Source organism: Drosophila erecta, unplaced genomic scaffold (assembly GCF_003286155.1).
Source record: "Drosophila erecta strain 14021-0224.00,06,07 unplaced genomic scaffold, DereRS2 tig00000000-arrow-pilon, whole genome shotgun sequence".
Lineage (NCBI taxonomy): Eukaryota > Metazoa > Arthropoda > Insecta > Diptera > Drosophilidae > Drosophila > Drosophila erecta.
Genome location: NW_020825194.1, coordinates 20,298,095 through 20,313,286, shown reverse-complemented (window position 1 = coordinate 20,313,286; position 15,192 = coordinate 20,298,095). Strand labels below are relative to the sequence as shown.

The following is a 15,192-nucleotide window of genomic DNA, read 5'->3' as shown; positions in this document are numbered from 1 at the left end:
AAGGAGCTTGAGTTGTCGTATTTACAGGGTATTTAGGAACAAACTATCGTGAAAACTTGAAACCAATTGGTGTGGTTCGGCACGGAGTGGAGAAACACTATCTAAATGAGATTTCCGGCTTGATCCTGGAATGCTTGTGCATTTCGAAACATTTTGAAAAGTAAGTTAATGGAATTCTGCACAACTTTCGAACATTCCAGCGTTTTCCAGCGGAGTTTCCTTTGCGAGATCTCGTATGAAAACCGAAATACGCCGTAGATAGCGCTGGAACGCCTCCTCCTCCGTGCAGCCACTTGGCTGGATTGGGCTCAGTAGGCCTCCTGGTTGCCGGTCTTGTCCACAGCCGGAGCAGCCAGCTCCTTGTGCTGGCCAGCACTCTCCTTGCTTTCCAGGCAAAGGCTGCTTTTGGGGGGCGTGGCCGTTGGGAGTGGCGAACCGGACTCCTGCTCCTCGTCCGCCTCCACATCGATGGCGGCGTCCTCGTCGTCCATCAGGTGGCTGCGCTCGTGCTCCGAGTCGGAGTCCATGTCCGCCTCCGCCAGCGGCTCGCAACCCAAGAAGGGCCGTGGTTGCATGTGGAGCGGCGGCGGCACTGACTGCGGATGGGGCGTATGGGTCGGATGGGCCATGGAACTGGGCGGCTTCAGCAGCGACATGGGCGCCGTCGCCAGGCACCCCACTCCCTATACGAGCGACGAGAGCGGGGGTCGCGGGGGGCTGGTGTTGCGTGCCGCCGCATAGTACTGCATGGGGTGGTGGTGCGGCGGTGGCGGCGGCACAAATCCGGCCGTGGTGCCATCGTGGTAGAGCACCGGCACCCGCACCAGTCTCTGTGCCGCATGCGCCATGTTGGCCATATTGGCCGCCTCCAGTTCGGCGGCCAGCTGGCGCTTCCACTTATTGCGGCGGTTCTGGAACCAGATCTTCACCTGCGTCTCGGTCAGCCGAAGGGAGGCGGCTAGGCCCGCTCGCTCCGAGGAGCTGAGGTAGCGCTTCAGATCGAAGGTGGACTCCAGCTGGAAGACCTGGGCACGCGAGAACACAGTCCTGGTTTTCTTCTTCCGCTTCGAGTTGCCATCGCCATGTGGCGAGGAGCTGTCGGAGGGTCCGTCGGTGCCATCATCCTCCTCGATGATCTCCTCGCCCTCCTCGTCGGATTCGTTGGAGCTGCTGGGCAGCAAGTATCCGCCATGCGAGCCGCTCAGGTGCGGATGCGGATGGTGGGCCAGACTGCTGCCGCCTCCGCTGCTGCTGCTGCTGGTGGGCGTGGTGGGCTGGTGAGGATGCTGCTGCTGCTGCTGTGGATGCTGTTGCTGCTGTGGATGCTGTTGCTGCTGCTGCTGTTGCTGCTGCTGCTGCTGCTGCGAGCCGAGGGGGTGGTACAGGGGGTGCAGTGGGTGGTGCGAGGGCGACTTGCTGGCCTGGTTCGAGCTGGCAGTGGTGTTGCTGCTGTTGTTGTTGTTGTTCGGGCTCATGGAAGTGGGCGATGGCGGATTCTCGGTCGTGTTCGTCGAGGAGCTGTCTGCAAGTAGAGAGAGCGAGCGAGAGAGTGAGTGAGAGTGAGAGGCGTGAGAGGCAGACCGTTAGCAGAGAGCGAGCGCGGCGGAGAGCGGCTCAAATTGTGTTAGTTGATTTGTCAGTCGCTGTGGGTGGTGGTGTGTGTGGTGGGTGGTTCTGGGGTGGTTCCTCCTAAGGGTTGCTACTACTCCAAGATACCGTATCTGTGTATCTGTGTATCTGTGGATCTGTGTATCTGCGTATCTGTGTGCAGAGATTTAAGCTGCAACACTTAACCTCACACTTGTCGCCCCAGCGTTTTTATTTCTTGTGTCATTCGTGATTGCTGTGGGTTCCTAAAGCGCAGACGCCAAGAGTATATGTATGTGCAGCTATATCCACACGAGTGTATGTATATATGGTATACCTATGCTCAAACTGATGGTGGTATAATATAGCATAGCATAGCAATCCCTGCTCTGTCTGCGCATTAAATTACCATTTAAAATGGCTGTCAGTCAGCTTGGCCGATTTTCTTTTTATCGAAGCTTTTAGTTTTGATCTCATTTGAAAAGTTTAAATTGCCGTAATTTGCCTTGAATGGATTTCGAGCAGAAGAAAAAATTAAATCTCTTAATAGCTCGCCGCCAGCCAAGTTTAGCCCGGAAAACTCAACTAGCCATGAGGAAAGTCGGATGGCTGATAGCTGGATGGATGGCTGGATGGCTAGATGGTCGGAGTGGCAGCAGAAGGTGATGAACTTAAGGCCAATTTACATGAGCAAATGCAATTGCAACGACTCTTAATGCCAAAGGGGCCAATTAAATGTGCTTAAACAGCGCTCCCTGATGTTGCCACTGAAATTGCAGTTGCACTTTCAGCTGCAGTTGCAATTACACTCTGCTGCGCTGGAGTTCGCAGCGAAACATGTCAAACGCTTTGTCCGTAACTCGATACTCGATTACAAATTGCAATTAATTGCAAGTGACGATTAAGGCAGTCGTCTCGCTTGGCTTCCATGGGTGGGTGTGGGTGAGCTTACGGCATTTGCGTAGTCTGCTTCTGGGGCGACATTCTTTGGGGCATTAGGCGCTGCCGGCGAAACTAAGCAACTTAACTTTAAGTCGAATGCATCGGAATTCCGCAGCACTCACAGAAAACTCTTACCAGCCAGCTAACATTCTGGGAATCCACTAATGAGCCCTAATTGTGTAAGATCGAAACGAGTGTTGGGTACTAAGTGGCTCCATCTTCATATGCAGATAATATCAAAATAAACAAAGGAATCGTGTGATAACTCTCCTTTGAAAGACCCACCAAATGCCCCATTTTTGTTTTAACGTGTACTGCGAGGAATGCCTGACACATCACATTCCTGGCGAAATAAGAAGGCGGATGCAACGGTGCTAAGCCGCTGTGGCATGTGCCCTGTGCAGTCGGTTCGGTTGGATTCAGTTCGGTTCGATTGGCTTTGCAACGGGGAAGACGGTAACTCCGCTGGCCGATTTTGCCGATTGCCGATTTTAATCAACTTACCATGAGTGGGACTGTGGAAGGGCAGTCGCTGGGGGGCCCAGGGCCATCCGGGCGGACACAGGGCTGCGTAGCGACCGGCCAACGCTCCCCACTGCGATATGAAACCCAATCTGCAAGGAGGAGAGGCGAAAATATTGGTTAATAACGGCATCAATTATGCATTCTGATGATTGCCCAAAAATCAAGACGTGAAAAGGCCCCCTTCCGTAATGCGGGCCGAACTTAAGAGGCCATTAGGCATTTACCATTTACCATTTACCATTTTTGCCGACGGCCAAAAGTTGTTCAGCCTAAGAAAGTTGAAGCATCAAAGTTCGCCGGAGGGAAAAGCGAGGAAAATCAAGGAGGCTGGCGACCCTTAACAACCCCATAACTGACAACAGCTGTTAAGAATTTGGTCCAACCCTGCCCGTGGAGTACATTTATAAATAACACTGCAAAAAATGTACCTGATATGTCTGAAGATTCTCGAATGTATCAACATATTTTTCAATTATTTGTGAAAACAATACCAAGCCGCAGTTGTAACTTGTTATACGAATACATGTTATTTAGACTCGTATACCTTTTAATTTTTTTATACACATTACTGACGAACCACATGCACTTCCTTTTTCTCTCTGTGCAGCTGTGTATGTAACCTTCTTAACTTACTGGCTTAAAAGCATCTTTATAAATACATTTTATTTATTTATGCTGCCAAGGCGAAACACTTTTCCTTATAATGTGTTCTATATTCGCATTTAGTAGCGTTATGCTGGTGGGATTTTGCAGTTCTTTTTTGCGACCGGTGAAATGAGGGCGAATGTGGAATGGAATTGGCCAAAGTTGCTCAGCTGCCCCGATTGTGATTGATTCATTTTATTTACGGACTCTTAAGCTTCCCACGCACCCACTGAACTTTGGTGTTAAATGTAAGCCGCACGAAATGCATTCTCACCGTTCTAAAATGCCAATTTGTAGCATACGAATGGAATGGTATTCAATAGTGGCTACCCCTTGAGCTCGTTTTCCCTTCGCATTTCGCTTTTACCGGGCGGTTGGACTAAGCTTTCCCCCCACAAACTTTGACCCCTTGGGCAGGTGACCCGTGCTCGGACTGTGATTTCTTTTTTCGAGGGTGCAGCCAACCCAACTGCAACCCAACCTCAGACGGAAAAGGCAGAATGTGGGTGTGTGTGTGTGACATTAACATTCAGTTGACCTCTTTCGCTGCGGCCAAGGGTGCATCAGGTGTGGAAATCAATAGCCAGGTGGGCGATAGCCACATTCGTTCTCTTGCAGCGCTGCCCACCTCCATTTTCACTTGCCAGCAGTAATGATTTTCAATTAAGTTTACTTCCAGCCCGGCCAGCGAATTATGAGGAGGACCCTTCAGGGGCTTCCCCAAGTCGCCAGCTCAAATCACTTCTAATGGGCTTCATGTTTACAGCGGCAATTGAGAGAAAGCCGCTTTGGCTTTCGGCTAGTTTCGACCCGCCCAGAAGCCAGACCCCAAACAGAGGCAAAGAGATCCTCTCGAGTTACGAGCACGTCGAGAAAAATCTGAGTTAAGTACGACCAGAAACCAAAGGCCAATATAATATGATTTGCCTTAGATCTGTGATTTAAGTGAACATGCTAGGCATTAAAATAATTGATGTAAGGATGAATGGGAAGTTATCTAGGATGCTAAATCCATTGTTAATATTATGGTATATCCGGAACTGGGGAACACCCTGATTTCGAGGAAAAAAGGACAAATGAAATTACCTCAATTACTGAGGCTAATTTGCGCGATGTCGGTCGCCATGAAGAATCAAAACAAAAGCTTGTAGCTATTTGCTCGACTAATTACGCAAATCAAGAGCTCGACGCGGGTAATGAAATAAGTACTGAATAAATTTGCCCACGGCAAACCGCGGACAGCTGGGTATTCATTTCCACGACGACGACGACGACCACGACCATTTGCATTGGTGTCATGCTGCGGCGGAAGCGGACGGACGGCCATGTTCTGAAAGTGGGTGCGGTGGTCCGGGTCACTCCTGCTCCGCTTGGGACCCTCGTAGACCTCCAATCAGCCCCGGGCTGTCAAATGTGGGGGAAATTCGGGGGTTGATGCATTTGTTATTTCGCTTTTAATGAATTGTTTGCGGTCGCCCTTTGGGCTCCTTCTGCCCCGGCTCACCCATCATAATTCCGCGTCTTGGGATCCCTTTGTCCTTGGCATAGAATGGGCCGTGCAATTGAGTTGTTTAACATGGCGTCGTACATCGCTTTCTGGTTGGCTATGCGTTTCTGCTTTGATGTCCCCGAGCTATCTGTGGGGCTTTCTTTGTGTGGAGATCCAAGCAAAGTTCAAAGTGATGTGAACTGAGAGGCTGGGGTTAACTCGAGTATTGGGCTCGAGTAATTCAGCTGTTATTACCCGCACTTTTCCTACGATTGCCAGTGCCGCATTAGCCAAATTGATTTAAATAAATCTATTTAAATGCGTGGCCCAAAACCGCTTGGGAATCGCTCATGCATGAAAGATTTGCACACGCTAATTGGTCCATCCCGTGCGGGATCTCCCCTCCAAAACTCCGTACTCCCCTCCGGACAGCAGGAATTTATGTTACGTTGTTGACATTTAGCGGTGCGGGTTTCGAGCAGTTTTCGAAGCGTTTTCGAGGGGTTCTCGAGGGTTTTCGAGGGATACCCGACCTGGCCGCAAAGTAGGCAAAATATTAAACACTCGAATGGGCAGCGACATTTGCTTTTGTCATTAAACGGGATTATTAGCAATAGTCTAGTGCCCGGGGAGCGGCTTAGGATGCATCCCACTGATCTGCGACTGCTAGACAAAGTAACCGAAAATGGTGACATTTGCAAAGAGCCCGATATTAGTTTTTTTCTAGCTTTTATTTCATCTTTTGGCTATTTGCCACCACGGGAAGCCCCGCCAAATGACACGTGACCGGCGCACCAGAGAGGGGGAAAGTCAAGCCGCGGACTCAGATTGGATGCATGCGATGGTCTGCGGAATATGTTTTGATTAAATTGCGACCATAGAAATTCCCACCGCAGCATCGCGATAAGGAATGAAAGGCAGTTCACCACTAAACACTAATCCCTCAGCGCCGAAAATCAGTTGCAGATGAAGAGATATATTATGGGATTGGTTAGGTCCTCAACTGCGATTGCGATTGCGATTGCAATTGGATTGTAATTACAGCATATATAGCTCTCTGTGTGTGTGTAATTATAATGTCATCGTCTGCTTTTGCGTCATCCTGGGAGAAAAGGACAATGCAGGAGCACCCTTTCCGTTCGCCGTCGCCCATTGTTTCCAGTCACTCACAAGCATATCGGGTTACACCTCTTGAATGGTTTTTTCCTGCTATCTGGCTCTGCAACTTTTCGAATCCCCCGCGTCCGGCTGAATCGTAATTAAGTACAGTGCGACTGCAGCGAAAGCCCGGCGACTAATTAAAAACGTAAGCGCAACTGTCAAAATAAGCCGGGCTCGGGGAGAAAGTCGGCTCAAGCTATTAAACGATCACTCAGCGGAATTGCTCATACTGGTGTATCCCCCGGCATTAATCATTCCGGCTGATGATCAACTGATCCGCTGATAAGCCAGTCACATAGGCAGCCACACGTCAGCTGGGCAAGCGCCAAGCAGCCAAGCAGCAGGAGGCGACACTTCGCCAGGACGAGGTCCTTAATTGGGGTAACCACGCACGGGGCACAGTCCACTGTGCATTGGGACAGTAGCGACCCTTGGCCGCAGAACCTGACCAACCCGACTTTCCTTATCGAGTCGATCAGCGGCGCGGGCACGCGTAAATGAAATGAAAATGATCATTATTAAAATGTTCGGGGGACTAAAGCGTCTGGGGGAGTTCCCTCTCGCTGAACAAAAGTGCAGCTTATAAATTCTCTTGGTTGTTTTTAAATTCAACACATGCGTTAATCGAGCTGCCTGGAAATTCGATCGCTCTCACTCGAAAAGACGGCTAAGTGGGGTTAATATGCCAGCGCTTATGATATGAATGAAGTGAATAAAAAACGCATGTGCACTGAGACAAATACAGTGGCAGCCTGAAATATGTGCCAAGCGAAACTTTAGTAACTAATAATCTCTATATGTATCTTCAGGTGCTATACTGATTTAGCCAGACTGTAAGCAAGTAAATTATTCATTTCACATTTTCACTATTAAATTCTGATATTTTCGAGTGCACATTGTGTATCAATAAGTTGCACTCGCACAACAAACAGCTGTGGAACGTACCAGTTTTTGTGGGTCAGTTCGGAGGGACTGAGGGTTCATTCATTCAAAATAACCACGTTTTGCATACGATACTGGAGCATTGTCAGTCCGTCAATCAGCCGGACAGTCGCTACATTCACTCCCGAAGCGGTGCATTGAATTTCATCTGACAAATGTTATGTAACTCGATAGTCTGGCCAAATTGCAGGGCAAAAATGGCTCAGTCCGACGAATTGGGCCTTTTTCTGCGCACATTCGAGGTCAGCTAGTGTCCAGTGCAACTGAAAACTGTGCCATTGGATTTGCTTTATCAGTCTGGCATCTGGAATCGTTAGATCCTTCTGCGCACAATGGTGCGTTACTTTGGCCATTTGCATCTTCACCCACTTAATGTCTCGTGTAACGTTTGCCCAACAATTTTCGGTCCTATCGACCATCTCCCGACTACTGAATCCATCTCCGTCCCATTTATTCTTTTTGTGCACTTCCCGCGAAGAGATTTGTGTCACCTTGCCTCGTCTTCCCCTAGGACGATTATACAAAATTGGCCCAACCCGAGGACGAGCAAGTGGAATGGCAGCCTCATTGAGGGAAGGCTTGACTTCTTGGTTTCAGTTCGCCAGCGAACGTCCTAATCTGGGTCGCCTACACTGAGCAATAAATGGGTTCGGTCTGCACTTAAGACGAGTGGTTTTTATTATTACAAAAAAAAAGGAGCGCCTTGAGCATCTAAGTGACATGAAATTATATTCATGGCATTTTAGTGGTCAGGGGATTAAAATTTGTAAGAAATTATAAAGAAGGATCTTAAAAAGTGATATTTTCAGAACAAATTGTTAGGAATTTTCTTAGAATTTTCCAATATTTTGAAGACCAAAACTTAGTCGAAATAGCTTACAATTGCCAGCAGCAAGTAATAATAAATGATAATTCGACTACATTTTTGCAGATTAAAGTGAGGAAATGAGTTGAAACATCAGCGAATAAATATATGATTGAAGTTAGGTATAGATAAGGAATTTTATGTAGTGAATGATTTCAAATGGGCTGCCCTTCAGTCTTGATTCGAGCACAATCACTCTTCCCAAAGGCAAATGTGGAGTGGTTGATTACCTGGACAGCATGGCTGCATCCTGTGGACCGCCGGCTCCTGGTTGCGGCAGCTGCGGGATCGGAGTGATGAGTCCGGCGGCGCCGTTCTTCTTGGCCGGCTCGCTGCGACTGAGGATGCTGGAGATGGAGAAGCTGGTGAATCCGTTGGAGCCAGTGGTGCCCTTGCCGCCGCCGCCCCCGCTGCTCCCGTTGCTGTCGTTGCTGTTGTTGCTCAGGCTGGCCGCTGCCACCGCTGCTGCTGCCGCCGCTGCGGCCGCCGAGGCGCAAGTGTTGTTGTGATTGAGGGCCTTGCTGTTGTTGTTGTTGAGGCTGTGTCCCTGCACCTCCTCGCCGCCATTCCGCTCCGGACTCTTCATCGGCGGACTGAGGCGCTCGACATGCGACTGCTGCTGGAGCTGCTGCACCTGCAACTGCTGTTGCTGCTGCTGCAGCTGCTGCTGGCCGGTGGGCGTGAGGGCGTGCTGCAGCAGGGCGGGATGTGTGGCCCCGTGGGCGGGATGCAAGTGGCCAAAGGTGTGGAGCGCGTGATGGAGCGCCACCGGATGGCCGCCCAGACTGCTCAGGTGGTGCTGCAGATGGTGGTGCAACACCGCCGGCGGCACAGCGCCTCCGCTGGGACTGTGGTGGAAGTGGTTGCCGCCCGAGGCGGACGTTGTGGGCGTGCCGGCGGCCGTGTTGGGCGTATTGGAGCGATGTGTGGGCGTGGCCGGGGGCGAACTGCCGTCGGCGGAGCGGGCCGGCGAGCGGGCCAGCAGCGGACTGTCGCGCACGGCGGCGCCCAAAGGACTCGGCTCCGGACTGGAGACCACACTGATGTCAACTTCGGCCTCGGAGGAAGACATGGCTTTGGATTCGCTTAGCTTTGCAGTTCAAATGATTATTTTAGCACTTTTGTTCTTCAACTTGCACTTGTGTGTGTTTTTCTATATTTTACTTTATATATTTGTTAGGAAAATAGAAAATTTTCCAAACCCTACACACTTTAGTCGTGGCACGAAAAACTCGTTAAGGGAAAACGCCGAGCGCTACCGTTGGGAGAAACACGTCTGCACCGTTTGATCAACGTTTCGCATTTGAATTTAAATGCGGCTGTTAACAGACGCACAAGTCCTGAGTTCTGAGTTCTGAGTCCTTCGTCCTTTCTGTCTCTGCCTGTATGCGAGTGTTTGTGTGAGGGTGTGTGTGTGTGTGCGGCAAAGCGATCGTTTAGTGTTTTTATTGTTTCAGTCTCTGGATTTTTAACCCCCGGTCTCGTGTCCGGAGAGCGTGGAACTGAAACTGAGACTGAGGTGGTTGGCTGGCAGCCCTGCGAATTCTTTTGGTCTTTGCGCTAAATGGTTTTCCGCACTCACACACACACAGTCGTATTTGCTACCCCTCCTGGGAGGGTGTGTCCCACTCTCTCTCTAGCGCTCTCGCTGTCCCTCTCTTTCGCCGCCTGGTGGCCCACCCCTTTGGCCGCTCTTTTCCATTCCATTTGCAGTTTGGAATTTCTTTTCGTTTATTTCGACAATTGCACTGCAACCGCATCGACAGACACTTTTCGCATTTTCCTCTTTTACTACTTTTTCTCTGTGGTGCTGGTGCTGGTGCTGGTGGGTTGGGTTGCGTTTTGGTTTTCCTCCCCCGAATGGGAAACACTTGGCATTTGGAACGCGTCTAAAGTGGGGGCGCACTCGGCTCGACTCGAATCGCTTCGCTCGGCTGGTGTCTATTGAAATGCCGATATAAAATCAATCAATTGCCACCTAACAGGGGTCAAGTGTTGCTCTGTGGCGCCATTGAAATTTCCCAGCCAGCCAGATGCAAACTTTTTCGACCAGAAAAGTGTTGCCGAAAATGTACCAGTCGATTGCAACTTTGCGGTTAGCAGATTGAGCGGTGAAAGTTCCGGCTAATGGGGCTCGGTGAGAAAGTTTAATCATGGAATTGCTAAAATATTGCCTCAAATATTTATGACAACTTATAAATTATGCAATGGTCGAAGTAAAGGTTCGGTGGGTGTTATCAAACGTAGAAAATAAGAAATGTCAGTATAAGTCTTCTGATCGAAATGGTAAGTAATAACGTTTTTCGAAAACGACATGCACACCCCTTAGAAATAAGTGGATCCGCCGTATCCTTAGAAGATACATAAACCATATTCAACCTTCAGTGTAATGAGTTAATTACATTTTAATATATATAAATATATAAGTAATTAAGTTTTATTGAGTATCCTTCGTGGCACGAAAATGCATTCCCATTTCTCCTTTTTTCTGAGTTCTCAGAGCTTTATACCTTATAGCGTGTTCCATCCCACTGCGTTCCGTTCCCCAAAGAGAAAACCTCCCCCAAAAAGCGTACGGGCGGCCATTTTTGCGAAGGAGCTCTGCAAACTTTGCAGAAAAGAGCAGGTGAGCGCAAGAGAGAGGGAGAGAGAGAGAGAGAGAGAAAGAGAGAGAGAGGGCAAATTGAATTTTTAAATGCTTTCGCTTTTTATGAGACAACCACGAGGCATTCAAAGAGTGTTGCAAACGATTTGCTCAAAACAAAACAAACATTATGCGAGTCAATTACCCGTCGAAAGAGAGAGATGGCGCGACCGGAGAGAGCACTCTCTTCTTTGGGGGCGTGGCCAGCGGAGGGCCAATGGGGTGACAGCTCCTCGAAAGGCCGGAGAACGCTTTTCAGCGACGGGGAAAGCGTGCATAAAAAACAACCAAACAAATGGGTAACAAACATTTGCAGCTCAGACAGCGACGCCGAAATATGCGTAGAAATTCATGCGCAATTACATTTATCCTGTTTAGAAGATTGCTTTTGCCAAAGTGCGTCTCCACGTGCTGAGGGCAAGGCACCACCCTCTGCCCAGCACCCCCATCTGCCACCTACCGCCCACCACCCACCACCTCCCATTTTCCCTTGGAGGAGCTGTGCATGTGTGTGTGTGCTGGCGGAGCCATCACCTGCGTCCGTAACACATTTTCCGTAATTTCCCTCTGTGCATTGCTTGTTTTTGATTCGTTTTCGTGTAAGACTTTAGAGTGGGATTGGGGTGTATAATAAAAAAAAGCCATGGGGGTTGGGGTTTTTGAGGGGAACAATGGAGTGGGGAATTGGAAGAATTCCGGCCACCTCGACGGTTTCAGAAATAGTGACACTTAGGCGCTGGCCCATTTCCATTTCAATCTCAATTCGCAAATGGAAATTGCGTTCACTCAGCACCTCCAGATGATTTCATTTGTGTTTCGCTCTGTTCTCGAGAAATTTCAACTAGGATTTCATTGCACTCATTTGGGGAAATGGGAAATACCATCAAAGAGGTTAACTAAAAAACTACACTGAAACTTGAGGTTATACGTTTTAGGGTTTCGGTTGTACATTGCATGTAATTTTGAGAAAAATAAGGAGAAATGTGGGGTTTTAGATATAAATAAAAAAAGAATTATGGCACATCAATAATAAATGATGTAAAAAGTATCTGCAAGAATTCAAACACATCTCGTAGGAAATCCTTTTGACTGTGCAGTTCAAATGAGGACTGAGAAGCAAACTCCCATTAATCTCAATGCCTGACCGCTGGCCAAGGAAAGCCACAAAAATTCGGAAAAGCTCCTTTGCTTGGAAACATTTAAAAGAAATAACAAACTGTTCAACTGTCGGACAAAACGATTTCTACAACAAATTGCACTGCAATAAAAGAGCTAAAGCTGCAATGGAAAGAGATGGGTAGACCGAGAGAAAGAGAGAGGCAGAGAGAAAGAGAAGGAGAAAGACAGGAGCCTCTGGCACACACTGCCTGTGTATGTGTGTGTGTGTGTGAGTGAAAAGAGAAGGAGGTCTAATTGACGTACGAGCAAAGTGGGAGTTGCAATTTTCATTGACTCCACTTTAGGATGCACACACACAGACACACACACAGATGGAAACTCAGCAAAGTTTGCAACGCGAAAGAGAGGGGAATAGGGGCAGTGAAAGAGAGGGCAAGCAAGCTGGGCTTAGCTTGCTCGACTTAACTGCAATTAATTTGGCAATTGAAGGTAGTCGAACAAAAACTAACATTATTCCTGTTAAATTCCCGAGACACACTCCATTTCAAATTCGGAATTTTCCGAATTTCGATTTTCCAACTCACACACAAACACATTAGGCAAATGGAGAAGGCTTTTGTCCGTCTGTCTGTTGCAGCATTTTGTATAATAGGCAGAAAGGATGGCAAAACAATAAACGTGCAGAACGTGAAATGGAATGGTTAAAAGCAAATGGAGTTGTAGTTCCCGGCCGTGGGCAGAACCCCCCGTATATATGTATATCTACGTATCATGGCATAGCGAAGATGGGCTGACCAGGCCAGACCACCCATCACATCATTATCATCGTTTCGGCTATTTGCGGCTATTAGTCAGCCAAATTTGTGTGACGCGCTTTCCTTCGCTTTTGGGGGCTTGGCTTTTGTCTTCTTTCAGAATGCAAACAATGGCGGGAATGAATGTATAAGGGACCACACGCAAACCCCCAAAACCCGCCGATCCACCCTCGCACCCCCGATTTGCGCTGAATAGCAACCCATCCAACCCCACAGTGCTCGTAAATAACGCTTTAGACTTTGATTTAAATAAATTGTATAGCGAAAGGTAATATTTTATGATTTCAACAGTTGAACAGTTTTCGTTTTCGTTTGCGTTTGCGTTTATGTTCCGATCTCCTAGTGCGTTACTTATGTGTGTTACCAAACTTCCCACTTCCTTCTGCTCTTTCATACTCGTATATCCTTTTTGTCCCTGCAGATTGAGTGCCTTCTGGAGAGTATAAATATAAGAATGTGGTACCGAAAGGGTTAGGAATACACATTAAATTTGCCGGCTTAACAAGCAAATGAAGTCAACAAAAAACAAGCGCAATAGTTTCATCTCTGTTTGCTTTTAAACTTAGTGGCAACAATATCAAATAACTTGCCATAAAAGCATTTAACTCGTTTAATACTTTAACTATAATATAGTTATTTTGGCTACGCAAAATGTTGAACTGATTTCCGAACTATAACTAGCTAGAATCAGTTTATAATAATGCTATCACTTTACTTGATTAGCCATACAGTTAATGTGAAACTATGTGCCACATAAAATGAAAATGTATTACAAAATTTCCCGCTGGCTCTGCCTCAAATTACTAATTAAACCGGCAAGTGCGGTCCACAATGGCTGAAAGCATTTACGTTTTAATTTTAAACAATTATTTTGTATTATTCACAATCAAGCAAACGCCATCGAGAAGGATGAACAGAGCGCACACAGGCACCGCCAAGCGTATAAAATTACCAATTTGCAGCAGCAATCGGATCGAAGGGATGGGAGTGGGGGAATTTGCAGTTAGCATCCCCACAGAGGCATTTGGATGTGCATGTGGATGTGGAAGATACGGTTGGAGTGGCCGAGGGAGCTACGATTGTCGGGTAAACTGAGTCCTTTCGCCGGCTCTATTCTCAATCCTCTGAAATCAATGGCCAAGGAGCGGTTTTAGCCCATGAATTTGATACGTCTATGTGGCCAGCGCAGCGTTGTAAATTTGACAGCTAAATTATTGGTTTAATTAGTTCAGCGTGAAGGGGCCAATAAAAGAACAAAGCGGGTTCTTCCGAGTTGCAGCGGCGATGTTTTGTGGAATCAAACAGGTCAGTGCAAACAAATCGAGCACCTTAATCAGTGAGTATGTGCATTTCATAAAGGGATTATGGAGAACTGTGCAAATGGTATGAAACGACCACCTTCCTTTGAAATATCGCGCATACGCAACGTACTCCCTCAAATTAGCATAAAAACAAGATGGCTTGACAGCTCAGCCCATCAAATTCTGACAGTAGGAATAGAAGAACCCCTATTTCTGGCGATCAGCACCCTTTGTGATCTCCCAAGTGAATAATTTGCCGGCAAAAGGATCGCAGAGGACCCAGATCCACTTGAAAGACGATCGCGGATTAATGCGATTAACTTACAGTTGATTTCAGCGCAAGAACAAACAGAATAATGCGAAACCCTCTGAATGAGCAGATCGTGAATGAAAAGCAAAAGTTTCACGTTTAACGGTAGGCGACCAAAACAAAGGCGTCGGCAAACATACGTTGAAATCGCGCTAAAGTCCTTAATTTCGCTAGGATGCGCACGCACAACAGACACTCGAACAACAGACAAACCGCCGACGGACAAAAGGGACAAATGGAGGCTGAGTCCTAATTATTTTATAAGACGCGGCCAGCTCAGCGGGCGGCGGACCGCCCAGAGTGTGCGATTCCACATGTCCTGGCTAAGACAACCAGTCCTTGGCCGCTCTGCGGCCGCCGGCTTGCAGCTCAATTGGCCCTCAAAGGCGGTCACCAGTCCCCAACCGCAGCGCATCCTCTGCCACTCACTCCAGCTGTGGTCCTGGTCAAAGCGAAATATCAATTTGTCGCCACATCATAAAAAGCAATGCAATAAAATTACCTCCCCCACGCAAAAGCACCCCAAAAGCAGGGTATGCCGGGATGTCTATCTCTCTGCCAAATCCCACATTCAATTTCGCACTGCTTTGTGCGCAAAATCCCCAAAGGAATCAGCATGGAGTCCTGGTGCACTGAGAGCAAGGAGGCTCTGCAGTCATCATAGCATAAAAAAAGAACACTCAAAATATTCTGAAAATTTCAATGCTGATTACTCAGCTGTGAAAAGAATTTAAGCACATTTATGGCATAAACGACACTCCAGTTGTAGGAATAAATAATTATGTCAAAGAACTAAAACAGTTTCATTCACAGTTTCTCTCAGTGCAGCAGACAAAGCCCCAACCAA

At 47.8% G+C, this 15,192-nt stretch overlaps 1 protein-coding gene across 1 annotated transcript; it reads right to left on the bottom strand.

The window, feature by feature from the left end:
• Positions 1–201: 201 nt before the first annotated feature.
• LOC6552239 (homeobox protein Hmx) lies at positions 202–9,668 on the bottom strand. The gene is made up of 3 exons (XM_001979715.3): positions 8,387–9,668; positions 3,034–3,143; positions 202–1,522 (listed from the first exon to the last, which is right to left on the bottom strand). Exons 1-3 carry the CDS (start codon positions 9,226–9,228, stop codon positions 684–686), a joined length of 1,791 nt encoding a protein of 596 aa, XP_001979751.3. The 5' UTR covers positions 9,229–9,668; the 3' UTR covers positions 202–683.
• Between the last annotated feature and the right edge of the window lie 5,524 nt (positions 9,669–15,192).